We start from the raw sequence: 18075 nt of genomic DNA, 5'->3' as shown, positions 1-18075 counted from the left end.
CCACTAGATGTTGGAACATCGCTGCTATAACAGCCACCACTCTTCTGGGAAGGTTTTCCACTAGATGTTGGAACATTGCTGCTATAACAGCCTCCACTCGTCTGGGAAGGCTTTCCACTAGATGTTGGAACATCGCTGCTATAACAGCCTCCACTCTTCTGGGAAGGCTTTCCACTAGATGTTGGAACATTGCTGCTATAACAGCCTCCACTCTTCTGGGAAGGCTTTCCACTAGATGTAGGAACATTGCTGCTATAACAGCCTCCAATCTTCTGGGAAGGATTTCCACTAGATGTAGGAACATTGCTGCTATAACAGCCTCCACTCTTCTGGGAAGGCTTTCCACTAGATGTAGGAACATTGCTGCTATAACAGCCTCCACTCTTCTGGGAAGGCTTTCTGATGTTGAACATTGGCTTAACAGCCTCCACTCCTCTGGGAAGGCTTTTGATGTTGGAACATTGCTGCTATAACAGCCTCCACTCTTCTGGGAAGGCTTTCCACTAGATGTTGGAACATTGCTGCTATAACAGCCTCCACTCTTCTGGGAAGGCTTTCCACTAGATGTAGGAACATTGCTGCTATAACAGCCTCCACTCTTCTGGGAATGCTTTCCACTAGATGTTGGAACATCGCTGCTATAACAGCCTCCACTTTTCTGGGAAGGCTTTCCACTAGATGTAGGAACATTGCTGCTATAACAGCCTCCACTCTTCTGGGAAGGTTTTCCACTAGATGTTGGAACATTGCTGCTATAACAGCCTCCACTCTTCTGGGAAGGTTTTCCACTAGATGTTGCAACATTGCTGCTATAACAGCCTCCACTCCTCTGGGAAGGCTTTCCACTAGATGTTGGAACATTGCTGCTATAACAGCCTCCACTCTTCTGGGAAGGCTTTCCACTAGATGTTGGAACATTGCTGCTATAACAGCCTCCACTCTTCTGGGAAGGCTTTCCACTAGATGTAGGAACATTGCTGCTATAACAGCCTCCACTCTTCTGGGAAGGCTTTCCACTAGATGTTGGAACATCGCTGCTATAACAGCCTCTACTCTTCCTGGAAGACTTTCCACTAGATGTTGGAACATCGCTGCTATAACAGCCTCCACTCTTCTGGGAAGGTTTTCCACTAGATGTTGGAACATCGCTGCTATAACAGCCACCACTCTTCTGGGAAGGTTTTCCACTAGATGTTGGAACATTGCTGCTATAACAGCCTCCACTCGTCTGGGAAGGCTTTCCACTAGATGTTGGAACATCGCTGCTATAACAGCCTCCACTCTTCTGGGAAGGCTTTCCACTAGATGTTGGAACATTGCTGCTATAACAGCCTCCACTCTTCTGGGAAGGCTTTCCACTAGATGTAGGAACATTGCTGCTATAACAGCCTTCTTCTGGGAATGCTTTCCACTAGATGTTGGAACATTGCTGCTATAACAGCCTCCACTCTTCTGGGAAGGCTTTCCACTAGATGTTGGAACATCGCTGCTATAACAGCCTCCACTCTTCTGGGAAGGCTTTCCACTAGATGTTGGAACATTGATAACAGCCTGGAACACTAGATGTAGGAACATTGCTGCTATAACAGCCTCCACTCTTCTGGGAATGCTTTCCACTAGATGTTGGAACATCGCTGCTATAACAGCCTCCACTTTTCTGGGAAGGCTTTCCACTAGATGTAGGAACATTGCTGCTATAACAGCCTCCACTCTTCTGGGAAGGTTTTCCACTAGATGTTGGAACATTGCTGCTATAACAGCCTCCACTCTTCTGGGAAGGCTTTCCACTAGATGTAGGAACATTGCTGCTATAACAGCCTCCACTCTTCTGGGAATGCTTTCCACTAGATGTTGAACATCGCTGCTTAACAGCCTCCACTTTTCTGGGAAGATGTGTAGGAACATTGCTGCTATAACAGCCTCCACTCTTCTGGGAAGGTTTTCCACTAGATGTTGGAACATTGCTGCTATAACAGCCTCCACTCTTGTGGGAAGTTTTTCCACTAGATGTTGGAACATCGCTGCTATAACAGCCTCCACTCTACTGGGAAGGCTTTCCACTAGATGTTGGAACATCGCTGCTATTGGCCCTCCCCACCACTCACCCACTAAGCAACAGACTGCTTGATAATCAGCAGCAGGTCACAGTGAAGTACCTCTTTTTTAAAGAGATCATGTTGTGGCAGCAGCGGCGCACATTAGAAGTAACCCAAAAACCCTGTGACCAGTACATTTCACCTGCGACAATCCTGCACATGACTCAAGTTGCATCGCCACGGTAATCTCCTGCCCTTAAAGGGGCAGGCAAACATTTTTTTTTTTTTGTGTGTGTCATGTGATATTTTGGTTACAAGACTGGAAATAAAAAATACCAGATTACTTCTTACTAATAATACATGTGTTGTTTTAAAAACATTACATCATCTGTTTTTTTTTGTGTTTTGTTTGTATTGAAAATAATACATCTGAGTAGCTGGTAGATGGACCAAAAAGTACATGACTCCAATGCTTCCCACTGGGAGGCTGGCCCATGTCGACTCCAATGCTTCCCACTGGGAGGCTGGCCCATGTTGACTCTCATGCTTCCCACTGGGAGGCTGGCCCATGTTGACTCATGGGAGGCTGGCCCATTGCTTCCCACTGGGAGGCTGGCCCATGTTGACTCTCATGCTTCCCACTGGGAGGCTGGTTGACTCCATGCTTCCCACTGAGGCTCCCATGCTTCCCACTGGGAGGCTGGCCCATGTCGACTCCAATGCTTCCCACTGGGAGGCTGGCCCATGTTGACTCTCATGCTTCCCACTGGGAGGCTGGCCCATGTTGACTCTCATGCTTCCCACTGGGAGGCTGGCCCATGTTGACTCTCATGCTTCCCACTGGGAGGCTGGCCCATGTTGACTCTCATGCTTCCCACTGGGAGGCTGGCCCATGTTGACTCTCATGCTTCCCACTGGGAGGCTGGCCCATGTTGACTCTCATGCTTCCCACTGGGAGGCTGGCCCATGTTGACTCCAATGCTTCCCACTGGGAGGCTGGCCCATGTTGACTCTCATGCTTCCCACTGGGAGGCTGGCCCATGTTGACTCTCATGCTTCCCACTGGGAGGCTGGCCCATGTTGACTCTCATGCTTCCCACTGGGAGGCTGGCCCATGTTGACTCTCATGCTTCCCACTGGGAGGCTGGCCCATCCCACTGGGAGGCTGGCCCATGTTGACTCCAATGCTTCCCACTGGGAGGCTGGCCCATGTTGACTCCAATGCTTCCCACTGGGAGGCTGGCCCATGTTGACTCCAATGCTTCCCACTGGGAGGCTGGCCCATGTTGACTCCAATGCTTCCCACTGGGAGGCTGGCCCATGTTGACTCTCATGCTTCCCACTGGGAGGCTGGCCCATGTTGACTCAATGCTTCCCACTGGGAGGCTGGCCCATGTTGACTCCAATGCTTCCCACTGGGAGGCTGGCCCATGTTGACTCTCATGCTTCCCACTGGGAGGCTGGCCCATGTTGACTCTCATGCTTCCCACTGGGAGGCTGGCCCATGTTGACTCAATGCTTCCCACTGGGAGGCTGGCCCATGTTGACTCCAATGCTTCCCACTGGGAGGCTGGCCCATGTTGACTCCAATGCTTCCCACTGGGAGGCTGGCCCATGTTGACTCCAATGCTTCCCACTGGGAGGCTGGCCCATGCTTCCCACTGGGAGGCTGGCCCATGTTGATGCTTCCCACTGGGAGGCTGGCCCATGTTGACTCTCATGCTTCCCACTGGGAGGCTGGCCCATGTTGACTCCAATGCTTCCCACTGGGAGGCTGGCCCATGTTGACTCCAATGCTTCCCACTGGGAGGCTGGCCCATGTCGACTCCAATGCTTCCCACTGGGAGGCTGGCCCATGTCGACTCCAATGCTTCCCACTGGGAGGCTGGCCCATGTCGACTCCAATGCTTCCCACTGGGAGGCTGGCCCATGTCGACTCCAATGCTTCCCACTGGGAGGCTGGCCCATGTCGACTCCAATGCTTCCCACTGGGAGGCTGGCCCATGTCGACTCCAATGCTTCCCACTGGGAGGCTGGCCCATGTCGACTCCAATGCTTCCCACTGGGAGGCTGGCCCATGTCGACTCCAATGCTTCCCACTGGGAGGCTGGCCCATGTTGACTCCAATGCTTCCCACTGGGAGGCTGGCCCATGTTGACTCACTGGGAGGCTGGCCCATGTCCCACTGGGAGGCTGGCCCATGTTGACTCCAATGCTTCCCACTGGGAGGCTGGCCCATGTTGACTCCAATGCTTCCCACTGGGAGGCTGGCCCATGTTGACTCCAATGCTTCCCACTGGGAGGCTGGCCCATGTCGACCCAATGCTTCCCACTGGGAGGCTGGCCCATGTCGACTCCAATGCTTCCCACTGGGAGGCTGGCCCATGTCGACTCAATGCTTCCCACTGGGAGGCTGGCCCATGTCGACTCCAATGCTTCCCACTGGGAGGCTGGCCCATGTCGACTCCAATGCTTCCCACTGGGAGGCTGGCCCATGTCGACTCCAATGCTTCCCACTGGGAGGCTGGCCCATGTCGACTGCTTCCCACTGGGAGGCTGGCCCATGTCGACTCCAATGCTTCCCACTGGGAGGCTGGCCCATGTCGACTCTCATGCTTCCCACTGGGAGGCTGGCCCATGTTGACTCCAATGCTTCCCACTGGGAGGCTGGCCCATGTTGACTCTCATGCTTCCCACTGGGAGGCTGGCCCATGTTGACTCCAATGCTTCCCACTGGGAGGCTGGCCCATGTTGACTCCAATGCTTCCCACTGGGAGGCTGGCCCATGTCGACTCCAATGCTTCCCACTGGGAGGCTGGCCCATGTTGACTCTCAATGCTTCCCACTGGGAGGCTGGCCCATGTTGACTCAATGCTTCCCACTGGGAGGCTGGCCCATGTTGACTCTCATGCTTCCCACTGGGAGGCTGGCCCATGTTGACTCCAATGCTTCCCACTGGGAGGCTGGCCCATGTTGACTCTCATGCTTCCCACTGGGAGGCTGGCCCATGTTGACTCTCATGCTTCCCACTGGGAGGCTGGCCCATGTTGACTCCAATGGGAACTGTCCCACTGGGAGGCTGGCCCATGTTGACCCAATGCACTGGGAGGCTGGCCCATGTCGACTCCAATGCTTCCCACTGGGAGGCTGGCCCATGTTGACTCCAATGCTTCCCACTGGGAGGCTGGCCCATGTCGACTCCAATGCTTCCCACTGGGAGGCTGGCCCATGTCGACTCCAATGCTTCCCACTGGGAGGCTGGCCCATGTCGACCAATGCTTCCCACTGGGAGGCTGGCCCATGTCGACTCAATGCTTCCCACTGGGAGGCTGGCCCATGTCGAAATGCTTCCCACTGGGAGGCTGGCCCATGTCTCATGACTGGGAGGCTGGCCCATGTTGACTCAATGCTTCCCACTGGGAGGCTGGCCCATGTTGACTCCTGCTTCCCACTGGGAGGCTGGCCCATGTCTCTCATGCTTCCCACTGGGAGGCTGGCCCATGTCTCCAATGCTTCCCACTGGGAGGCTGGCCCATGTTGACTTTGCTTCCCACTGGGAGGCTGGCCCATGTTGACTCCAATGCTTCCCACTGGGAGGCTGGCCCATGTTGACTCCAATGCTTCCCACTGGGAGGCTGGCCCATGTCGACTCCAATGCTTCCCACTGGGAGGCTGGCCCATGTCGACTCCAATGCTTCCCACTGGGAGGCTGGCCCATGTCGACTCCAATGCTTCCCACTGGGAGGCTGGCCCATGTCGACTTGCTTCCCACTGGGAGGCTGGCCCATGTCGAAATGCTTCCCACTGGGAGGCTGGCCCATGTCGACTTAATGTTTTGGGAGGCTGGCCCACTCGGTCTCATGCTCCCACTGGGAGGCTGGCCCATGTTGACTCCAATGCACTGGGAGGCTGGCCCATGTTTCTCATGCTTCCCACTGGGAGGCTGGCCCATGTTGACTCAATGCTTCCCACTGGGAGGCTGGCCCATGTTGACTCCAATGCTTCCCACTGGGAGGCTGGCCCATGTTGACTCCAATGCTTCCCACTGGGAGGCTGGCCCATGTTGACTCTCATGCTTCCCACTGGGAGGCTGGCCCATGTCGAAATGCTTCCCACTGGGAGGCTGGCCCATGTTGACTCCAATGTTTCCCACTGGGAGGCTGGCCCATGTCGACTCCAATGCTTCCCACTGGGAGGCTGGCCCATGTCGACTCCAATGCTTCCCACTGGGAGGCTGGCCCATGTCGACTCAATGCTTCCCACTGGGAGGCTGGCCCATGTCGACTCCAATGCTTCCCACTGGGAGGCTGGCCCATGTCAAAATGCTTCCCACTGGGAGGCTGGCCCATGTTGATGCCTGCTTCCCACTGGGAGGCTGGCCCATGTTGACTCAATGCTTCCCACTGGGAGGCTGGCCCATTAGACTCAAAACTTCCCACTTTGGCCCATGTTTCATTTCTAATTTAAGGCTTGTTGACTCTCATGCTTCCCACTGGGAGGCTGGCATGTTGACTTTGCTTCACTGGGAGGCTGGGACTATGTTTTTCATGCTTCCCACTGGGAGGCTAATCCATGTCGAAATGCTTAACTGGGAGGCTGGCCCATGTTGAAATGCTTCCCACTGGGAGGCTGGCCATGGTCATGTTCCCACTGGAAGGCTGGCCCATGTTGTCTCATGCTTCCCACTGGGAGGCTGGCCCATGTCGACTCCATGCTTCCCACTGGGAGGCTGGCCCATGTTGACTCCAATGCTTCCCACTGGGAGGCTGGCCCATGTTGACCAATGCTTCCCACTGGGAGGCTTTGATGTTGACTCCAATGCTTCCCACTGGGAGGCTGGCCCATGTCAAAAATGCTTCCCACTGGGAGGCTGGCCCATGTTGAACTTCCCACTGGGAGGCTGGCCCATGTTGACTCCAATGCTTCCCACTGGGAGGCTGGCCCATGTCGACTCCAATGCTTCCCACTGGGAGGCTGGCCCATGTCGACCACTTCCCACTGGGAGGCTGGGGGGATGTCGACTCAATGCTTCCACTGGGATGCACAATGCTAGGCTGGCCCATGTCTCTGCTTCCCACTGGGAGGCTGGCCCATGTCGACTCCAATGCTTCCCACTAAAAGGCTGGCCCATGTTGACTCTCATGCTTCCCACTGGGAGGCTGGCCCATGTTGACTCCAATGCTTCCCACTGGGAGGCTGGCCCATGTTGACTCTCTGTCCCACAGTCGGGAGGCTGGCCCATGTGTGACTTTCATGCTTCCCACTGGGAGGCTGGCCCATGTTGACTTTGCTTCCCACTGGGAGGCTGGCCCATGTTGACTCCAATGCTTCCCACTGGGAGGCTGTGCCATGTCGACTCCAATGAAGGCTGGCCCATGTCGACTCCAATGCTTCCCACTGGGAGGCTGGCCCATGTCGACTCTAATGCTTCCCACTGGGAGGCTGGCCCATGTCGACTCCAATGCTTCCCACTGGGAGGCTGGCCCATGTCGACTCCAATGCTTCCCACTGGGAGGCTGGCCCATGTCGACTCCAATGCTTCCCACTGGGAGGCTGGCCCATGTCGACTCTCATGCTTCCCACTGGGAGGCTGGCCCATGTTGACTCCTTCCCACTGGGAGGCTGGCCCATGTCGACTCTCCCTGGCCCATGTCGACTCCAATGCTTCCCACTGGGAGGCTGGCCCATGTCGACTCCAATGCTTCCCACTGGGAGGCTGGCCCATGTCGACTCCAATGCTTCCCACTGGGAGGCTGGCCCATGTTGACTCTCATGCTTCCCACTGGGAGGCTGGCCCATGTTGACTCTCATGCTTCCCACTGGGAGGCTGGCCCATGTTGACTCCAATGCTTCCCACTGGGAGGCTGGCCCATGTTGACTCCAATGCTTCCCACTGGGAGGCTGGCCCATGTTGACTCATGCTTCCCACTGGGAGGCTGGCCCATGTTGACTCCAATGCTTCGTACTGTTGTCTAGCTGGATGTCCTTTGGGTGGTGGACCATTCTTGATACACACAGGAAACTGTTGAGCGTGAAAAACCCAGCAGCGTTGCAGTTCTTAACACAAACCGGTGCACCTACTACCATACCCTGTTTAAAGGCTCTTCAATATTTTGTCTTGCCCATATTCACCCTCTGAACGGTACACAGACACAATCCATGTCTCAATTGTCTCAAGGTTTAAAAATCCTTAATTAACCAGGTCTCCTCCCCTTCATCTACATGTCTCCTCCCCTTCATCTACATGTCTCCTCCCCTTCATCTACATGTCTCCTCCCCTTCATCTACACTGATTTGAAGTGGATTTAACAAGGGACATCAATAAGGGATCGTAGCTTTCACCTGGTCAGTGTACATCATGGAAATAACAGGTGTTCTTAATGTTTTGTCCACTCGGTCTCTGTCATGGAAATAACAGGTGTTCTTAATGTTTTGTCCACTCGGTCTCTGTCATGGAAATAACAGGTGTTCTTAATGTTTTGTCCACTCGGTGTATGTCATGGAAATAACAGGTGTTCTTAATGTTTTGTCCACTCAGTCTCTGTCACGGAAATAACAGGTGTTCTTAATGTTTTGTCCACTCAGTGTTTGTTGCTGGAACAGTTGTGTAAGGTTGGTAGAATCGTAGTCAAAAAGACGAACCGCTCTGATGCCTGTTTGCTTCCACCAAGTATTAAGTCATTATCAAAACATCCTCCTTTTAATGTTTCATTTCTAATTTAATTTCTAACTTGGATGATTTATATACATTTTCTTTGACTTTTTCAAAATGTGGACTATGTTTTTCATAGATTGATAGGAAGAATAATCCAAAGTAAATTTAATGTGGCAAAGTGTGAAGACTGCACAGGTGGTGTGTAGACTTTCCCCCAGCTACTGTATCCCTGAAATTACCATTGTTTTCATGAATTTGATGATATAATCGTAAAGCCCATTCAAAAGATTAGGAGACATAACACGGAAGTGTTCTTTGTCCTGACTGCTGATGTGTACTTCCACAACTGGTAGGAGGGGCCTATTCTGACCACTCAGGGGAGTGGGGGGAGGGGCGAGGATAGCACAGTACTAGCCTGTCTCTGTATGAGGGCCTCTAAGCCTAACTAAAAGGCAACTATTTTACCTCTATTTTCTCCGTCTACCTTCTGCGTTCAATATGAACAGAAACGCTCTGTCGCCAGGACAGTCGGGAGGTTAGTGTGTGTATTTGCGTGTGTGTGTGTGGTGTGGACTTTCGTTTTCATGTTTATCTCCTGCGTTCACAGTGCAGGAATGTGTTAAAGAAAGTGCCAGCTAGGCAGAGTGCTCCCTCTCTCGTTCTCCCTTTCTCTCCTTCTCCCTCCCCCCCCCCTCTCTCTCTCCCCTCTCTCTCACCCTCTCTCTCAAGACTCTCTCTCTTCTCTCTCCTTCTCTCTCTCTCTCCCCTCTCTCCTTCTTCCTTTCTCTCCTTCTCCCTTTCTCTCTCCCCCTTTCTCTCTCCCCCTTTCTCTCCTCTCTCTTTACCCCTTCCTCTCTCTTCTCTCCTCCCTTCCCTTTCTCCCCTCTCTCTCCTTCTCCCTTTCTCCCCTCTCTCTCTCTCCTTCTCCCTTTCTCCCCTCTCTCTCTCCTTCTCCCTTTCTCCCCTCTCTTTCAAAACTCCTTCTCCCTCCCCTCTCTCTCCCTCCCTCTTCCAATCTGCTGAGCTGTCAGTTTCTGCTAGCTGCTGTTCAATGCATCCCAAATGACTCCCATTACCTAGCTCTAGTGCCTTTACGTGAGGATTCCGGTGCCAGTTGGGATGAATCCATAACCGCCTCAGACACAGGAGGATCGCTGTTATTCCTCAGAACTCCCTATAAAGTTGTCTGTTCCGCTAACAGTGTAGTAGTTTTATCTGAGAGCGTCAATTTGAAACTTTGATTTTTTTTTTTTTTTTTTTTTTTTTGTGAAAATGCCTCTGATGTACATCGATAGGCTCTCCAGGAGACTGATATTGACTGAGTGGACTTGCCATTGTGATGCATCATTTGGACTGTTGGATGAGGCTTGTTCCACATTGAGATTGTTAGAAAATGAAATACAAAATCTGTCTGCCTTCTTCACGTATACCTGGGGGTGGGTGGGGGCTGGGGAGGGACAGATGGGGGTGGGTGGGGGCTGGGGAGGGACAGATGGGGGTGGGGGCTGGGGAGGGACAGAGGGGGGGTGGGTGGGGGGCTGGGGAGGGACAGAGGGGGTGGGTGGGGGCTGGGGAGGGACAGAGGGTGGGTGGGTGGGGGCTGGGGAGGGACAGAGGGTGGGTGGGTGGGGGCTGGGGAGGGACAGAGGGTGGGTGGGGGGTGGGGAGGGACAGAGGGTGGGGGATACATATATGACACATGTTTTAATCCTTGTTGATGTGTTTCTTTTCCTCTGTAGGCCCTGCTCAGGTTCCCATGATGTCCCCTAATGGTTCAGTGCCTCCAATATATGTGCCTCCTGGATACGTTTCACAGGTATGCTCTCCCTCTCTTCCTGTCTCGTGGACACACAAACACACACCTACAATTTAAATTGGATTTGAACTTTGTAATGTCCAGTGCCTTCAGAAAGTACTCTGACCCCTTGACCTTTTTTATATTATGTTACATTACAGCCTGAATTTAAAATGTATTAAATTTAGATTTTTTTGGGGGGGGGTGTCACTGACCTACACAAAGTACTCTGTGGAAGTGGAACCGGGTTTTAGAAATGTTTTAGTCAATAAGGTGAAAATGTCTTCGAGTCGATAAGTTTTCAAGCCCTTTGTTGTGGCTTAAAGTTCAGGAGTAACAGTTTGCTTAACAAGTCACACGATAACTTGCTTTGTGTGCAATAATAGTGTTTAAACATCTCTGTACCCCACACGTACAGTTACCTGGAAGGTCCTCAATGGTGTATCAATACATCGTCACTACAAAGATATAGGCTTCCTTCCTAACTCAGTTGCCGGAGAGGAAGGAAACCACTCAGGGATTTCACCAGGAGGCCAATGGTGACTTTAAAACCGTTACTATTTTTAAAAATAAAAATATATATTTAACTAGGCGAGACAGTTGAGGACAAATTATTATTTGCAATGACGGCCTACACCGGCCAAACCCGGATGACGCTGGGCCAAATGTGCTCTGCCTTATGGGACTCCCATTCACGGCCGGATGTGATGCAGCCTGGATTCGAACCAGAGACCTGTGACGCCTCATGCACTGAGATGCAGTGCCTTAGACCGCTGTGCTACTCGGGAGCATAAACAGGAGGAAACTGAGGATGGTTCAACAACAGTGTAGTTACTCCAGAATGCTAAAGGACCGAGTGAAAAGAAGGAAGCCTATACAGAACAAATATATATACTCCAAAACATGCATCCTGTTTGCAATAAGGCACTAAAATAAAACTGCAACAAAAATGAAACTATATATTTTTGTCCTGAAAATGTTTGGAGCAAATCCAACACAACGCATCACTGAGTAACTGCCTCCATATTTTCAAGCATGTTGGTGGCTGTATCATGTTATGGGTATGCTTGTCATCGGCAAGAAGTAGGGAGTTTTTTAGGATAAAAATAAACTGAAAAGGGCTAAGCACAGGCAAAATCCTAGAGACAAAACCTGGTTCAAGCTGCTGTCCAATAGACACTGGGAGATGAATTCACCTTTCAGCAGGACAATAACCTGGTTCAGTCTGCTTTCCACCAGACACTGGGAGATGAATTCACCTTTCAGCAGGACAATAACCTGGTTCAGTCTGCTTTCCACCAGACACTGGGAGATGAATTCACCTTTCAGCAGGACAATAACCTGGTTCAGTCTGCTTCCCACCAGACACTGGGAGATGAATTCACCTTTCAGCAGGACAATAACCTGGTTCAGTCTGCTTTCCACCAGACACTGGGAGATGAATTCACCTTTCAGCAGGACAATAACCTGGTTCAGTTTGCTTCCCACCAGACACTGGGAGATGAATTCACCTTTCAGCAGGACAATAACCTGGTTCAGTTTGCTTCCCACCAGACACTGGGAGATGAATTCACCTTTCAGCAGGACAATAACCTGGTTCAGTCTGCTTCCCACCAGACACTGGGAGATGAATTCACCTTTCAGCAGGACAATAACCTGGTTCAGTTTGCTTCCCACCAGACACTGGGAGATGAATTCACCTTTCAGCAGGACAATAACCTGGTTCAGTTTGCTTCCCACCAGACACTGGGAGATGAATTCACCTTTCAACAGGACAATAACCTGGTTCAGTCTGCTTTCCACCAGACACTGGGAGATGAATTCACCTTTCAGCAGGACAATAACCTGGTTCAGTCTGCTTTCCACCAGACACTGGGAGATGAATTCACCTTTCAGCAGGACAATAACCTGGTTCAGTCTGCTTCCCACCAGACACTGGGAGATGAATTCACCTTTCAGCAGGACAATAACCTGGTTCAGTCTGCTTCCCACCAGACACTGGGAGATGAAGTCACCTTTCAGCAGGACAATAACCTGGTTCAGTCTGCTTTCCACCAGACACTGGGAGATGAATTCACCTTTCAGCAGGACAATAACCTGGTTCAGTCTGCTTTCCACCAGACACTGGGAGATGAATTCACCTTTCAGCAGGACAATAACCTGGTTCAGTCTGCTTTCCACCAGACACTGGGAGATGAATTCACCTTTCAGCAGGACAATAACCTGGTTCAGTCTGCTTTCCACCAGACACTGGGAGATGAAGTCACCTTTCAGCAGGACAATAACCTGGTTCAGTCTGCTTTCCACCAGACACTGGGAGATGAATTCACCTTTCAGCAGGACAACACACAGCTGTAATCACTCTTAGAGACTTACCCAGAAAGACTCACAGCTGTAATCACTCTTAGAGACTTACCCAGAAAGACTCACAGCTGTAATCACTCTTAGAGACTTACCCAGAAAGACACACAGCTGCAATCACTCTTAGAGACTTACCCAGAAAGACTCACAGCTGTAATCACTCTTAGAGACTTACCCAGAAAGACACACAGCTGTAATCACTCTTAGAGACTTACCCAGAAAGACACAGCTGTAATCACTCTTAGAGACTTACCCAGAAAGACACAGCTGTAATCACTCTTAGAGACTTACCCAGAAAGACACAGCTGTAATCACTCTTAGAGACTTACCCAGAAAGACACACAGCTGGAATCACTCTTAGAGACTTACCCAGAAAGACACACAGCTGTAATCACTCTTAGAGACTTACCCAGAAAGACACAGCTGTAATCACTCTTAGAGACTTACCCAGAAAGACACACAGCTGTAATCACTCTTAGAGACTTACCCAGAAAGACACACAGCTGTAATCACTCTTAGACTTACCCAGAGATACTCACAGCTGTAATCACTCTTAGAGACTTACCCAGAAAGACACAGCTGTAATCACTCTTAGAGACTTACCCAGAAAGACTCACAGCTGTAATCACTCTTAGAGACTTACCCAGAAAGACACACAGCTGCAATCACTCTTAGAGACTTACCCAGAAAGACTCACAGCTGTAATCACTCTTAGAGACTTACCCAGAAAGACTCACAGCTGTAATCACTCTTAGAGACTTACCCAGAATGACTCACAGCTGTAATCGCTGCCGAAGTTGATTCTAACATGTATTGACTCCAGGTGTATGACTACTTATGTAAATGAGATTTCTGTGTTACATTTTCAAGACATTGCAAGAGTAAACAATAAAAAAAAAAAAACACGTTTTCACTGTCATTATGGGTTATTGTGTGCTGATGGGTGAGGAAAACATGTTTTTTTAAAAAATCCGTTTTGAATTCAGGCTGTAACACAACAAGCTGTGGAATAAGACAGAAGGCACGAATACTTTCTGAAGGTTCTGTAGATGCTTATACATACAGCAGGCATGAATACTGAAGGCTCTGTAGATGCTTGTAGATGCTTATACAGACAGCAGGCATGAATACTGAAGGCTCTGTAGATGCTTGTAGATGCTTATACAGACAGCAGGCATGAATACTGAAGGCTCTGTAGATGCTTATACATACCTGTTCTCCTTTCATAAGTCTGATTTTGGCCTCCTGATTTCATGTCCGACTCATTCTACGTCCTCAGACACAATCAAACATTTGTAACCCCTAATAACCTGTTGTCTCAGATCATATACAGAAGTATCCAATAATAATTGTTCTCTCTCTTTCTCTCCTCTCGCTCTCTCACTACCTCGCTCTCTCCTACCTACCTCGCTCTCTCCCTACCTACCTCGCTCTCTCCCTACCTACCTCGCTCTCTCCCTACCTACCTCGCTCTCTCCCTACCTACCTCGCTCTCTCCCTACCTACCTCGCTCTCTCCCTACCTACCTCGCTCTCTCCCTACCTACCTCGCTCTCTCCCTACCTCGCTCTCCCTACCTACCTCGCTCTCTCCCTACCTCGCTCTCTCCCTACCTCGCTCTCTCCCTACCTCGCTCTCTCCCTACCTCGCTCTCTCTCGCTCTCTCTCGCTCTCTCCCTACCTCGCTCTCTCCCTACCTCGCTCTCTCCCTACCTCGCTCTCTCCCTACCTCGCTCTCTCCCTACCTCGCTCTCTCCCTACCTCGCTCTCTCCCTACCTCGCTCTCTCCCTACCTCGCTCTCTCCCTACCTCGCTCTCTCCCTACCTCGCTCTCTCCCTACCTCGCTCTCTCCCTACCTCGCTCTCTCTCTCTCCCTACCTCGCTCTCTCTCTCTCCCTACCTCGCTCTCTCTCTCCCTACCTCGCTCTCTCTCTCCCTACCTCGCTCTCTCTCTCCCTACCTCGCTCTCTCTCTCCCTACCTCGCTCTCTCTCTCCCTACCTCGCTCTCTCTCTCCCTACCTCGCTTTCTCTCTCCCTACCTCGCTCTCTCTCTCCCTACCTCGCTCTCTCTCTCGCTCCCCCTACCTCGCTCTCCCCCTACCTCGCTCTCCCCCTACCTCGCTCTCCCCTACCTCGCTCTCCCCTACCTCGCTCTCTCCTACCTCGCTCTCTCCCTACCTCGCTCTCTCCCCCTACCTCGCTCTCTCCCTACCTCGCTCTCTCCCCCTACCTCGCTCTCTCCTCCCTACCTCGCTCTCTCCCTACCTCGCTCTCTCCCTACCTCGCTCTCTCCCTACCTCGCTCTCTCCCTACCTCGCTCTCTCCCTACCTCGCTCTCTCCCTACCTCGCTCTCTCCCCCTACCTCGCTCTCTCCCTACCTCGCTCTCTCCCTACCTCGCTCTCTCCCCTACCTCGCTCTCTCCCTACCTCGCTCTCTCCCTACCTCGCTCTCTCCCTACCTCGCTCTCTCCCTACCTCGCTCTCGCCCTACCTCGCTCTCTCTCTCGCTCTCTCCCTACCTCACTCTCTCTCTCTCGCTCTCTCTCTCGCTCTCTCCCTACCTCGCTCTCTCGCTCTCTCTCTCTCTCTCCGTCCATCAGATCATAGAGGAGAATGGAGTACGACGTGTTCTGGTCTTACCTCAGCAGCCAGAGTTCCACCCTGGGGGCCACTCCCCCCTGCACCACCCCCCTCCTCCACCCCACGCCCACCTGCCCGCCTTCATCCCCCACCCCGCCATGTTGCCCCCCCCACCCCACCTCTACACAGGCATGGCGGGGGACATGAGCTCCCAGTATATACCACAGTACCACCCGGCACACATTTACTCAGAGCAGGGTGAGTATATACACTACATAGTATTCACTACATAGTATACACTACACACCACATAGTATACACTACATAGTATTCACTACATAGTATACACTACACACCACATAGTATACACTACATAGTATAAACTATAAACAACATAGTATGCACTATATAGTATACATTACACACTACATAGTATACACTACATAGTATGCACTACATAGTATACACTACACACCACATAGTATACACTACATACTCTACACTACATAGTGTATGCACTATATAGTATACACTACACACTACATAGTATACACCACATAATATACACTACATAGTATAAACTATAAACTACATAGTATGCACTATATAGTATACACTACACACTACATAGTATACACCACATAATATACACTACATAGTATAAACTATAAACTACATAGTATGCACTATATAGTATACACTACACACTACATAGTATACACCACATAATATACACTACATAGTATAAACTATAAACTACATAGTATGCACTATATAGTATACACTACACACTACATAGTATACACTACATAGTATGCGCTACACACTACATAGTATACACTACATAGTATACACAACACACTACATAGTATACACTACATAGTATACACTACATAGTATACACGACATAGTATACATTACACACTACATAGTATACACTACATAGTATACATTACACACTATATAGTATACATTACACACTACATAGTATACACTACATAGTATACATTACACACTACATAGTATACACTACATAGTATACACTACATAGTATACACTACATAGTATACATTACACACTACATAGTATACACTACATAGTATACATTACACACTACATAGTATACACTACATACTATACACTATATGATATGCACTACATAGTATAAGCTACACACTACATAGTATACACTACATTGTATACGCTATACACTACATAGTATACACTACATTGTATACGCTACACACTAAATACACTAAATAGTATACACTATACACTACATAGTATGCACTACATAGTATACATTACACACTAAATAGTATACACTATACACTACATAGTATGCACTACATAGTATACATTACACACTACATAGTATACACTATACACTACATAGTATACACTACATTGTATACACTACATAGTATACACTACATAGCATACACTACATACAGAGTATTCAGAAAGTATTCAGACCCCTTGACTTTTCCCACATTTTGTTACTTTACAGTCTTATTTTAAATTGGATTAAATTGTTGTTTTTCCTCATCAATCTACACACAATACCCCATAATGGCAAAAACAGTTTTATAGACATTTTAGCAAATTTACTAAATAAAATATGAAATGTGACATTTACATTAATATTCAGACTATTTACTCAGTGTTGAAGAACCTTTGGCAGCGATAACAGCCTCAAGTCTTCTTGGGTATGACGCAACAAGCTTGACACACCTGTATTTGGGAGTTTCTCCCGTTCTTCTCTGCAGATCTTCTCAAGCTCTGTCAGATTGGATGGGGAGCGTTGCTGCACAACTACTTTCAGGTCTCTCCAGAGATGTTCGATCGGGTTCAAGTCCGGGCTCTGGTTGGGCCAATCAAGGACATTCAGAGACTTGTCTCGAAGCCACTCCTGCATTGTCTTGGCTGTGTGTTTTGGGTCGTTGTCCTGGGGATGGTGCCAGGTTTCCTCCAGACGTGACGTTTGGCGTTCAGGCCAAAGACTTCAATCTTGGTTTCATCAGACCAGAGAATCTTGTTTAGTCCTTTAGGTGCCTGTTGGCAAACTCCAAGCGGGCTGTCATATGTGCCTTTTACTGAGAAGTGGCTTCCGTCTGGTTACTCTACCATAAAGACCTGATTGGTGTAGTGCTGCAGAGATGATTGTCCTTCTGGAAGGTTCTCCCATCTCCACAGACAAACACTAGAGGTCTGTCAGAGTGACCATTGGGTTCTTGGTCACCTCCCTGACCAAGGCCCTTCTCCCCTGATTGCTCAGTTTGGCCGGGCGGCCATCTCTAGGAAGAGGAGGAGACTTGGTGGTTCCAAACGTGTTCCGTTTGAGAACATAGTGGCCTCCAACATTCTTATTCTCAGTAATGTGTTGTATTGGATTTGCCCCAAACACCACACTTTGTATTTGTTGTGGAATATTTGTATTCTGTTCAGGCTTCCTTCTTTTCACTCTGTCATTTAGGTTAGTGTTGTGGAGTAACTACAATGTTGTTGATCCATCCTCAGCTTTCTCCTCTCACAGCCATTAAACTCTGTAACTGTTTTAAAGTCACCATTGGCCTCATGGTGAAATCCCTGAGCGGTTTCCTTCCTCTCCGGCAACTGAGTTAGGATGCCTGTATATTTGTAGTG

The 18075-nt window shown here is 49.9% G+C and overlaps 1 protein-coding gene across 1 annotated transcript in view; it reads left to right on the top strand.

The window, feature by feature from the left end:
- Window positions 1-18075, top strand: part of fndc3a (fibronectin type III domain containing 3A) — a 190269-nt gene that overhangs the window by 79988 nt on the left and 92206 nt on the right. The window contains 2 exon segments of the mRNA XM_065024164.1: window positions 10431-10507; window positions 15450-15687. Of these exon segments, the coding sequence (XP_064880236.1) occupies window positions 10431-10507; window positions 15450-15687 (315 nt within the window).

Source organism: Oncorhynchus nerka, linkage group LG11, assembly GCF_034236695.1.
Source record: "Oncorhynchus nerka isolate Pitt River linkage group LG11, Oner_Uvic_2.0, whole genome shotgun sequence".
Taxonomy (NCBI): Eukaryota; Metazoa; Chordata; class Actinopteri; order Salmoniformes; family Salmonidae; genus Oncorhynchus; species Oncorhynchus nerka.
Note: the sequence above shows the minus strand (reverse complement) of the source record. Positions and strands in the feature narration are given on the sequence as shown.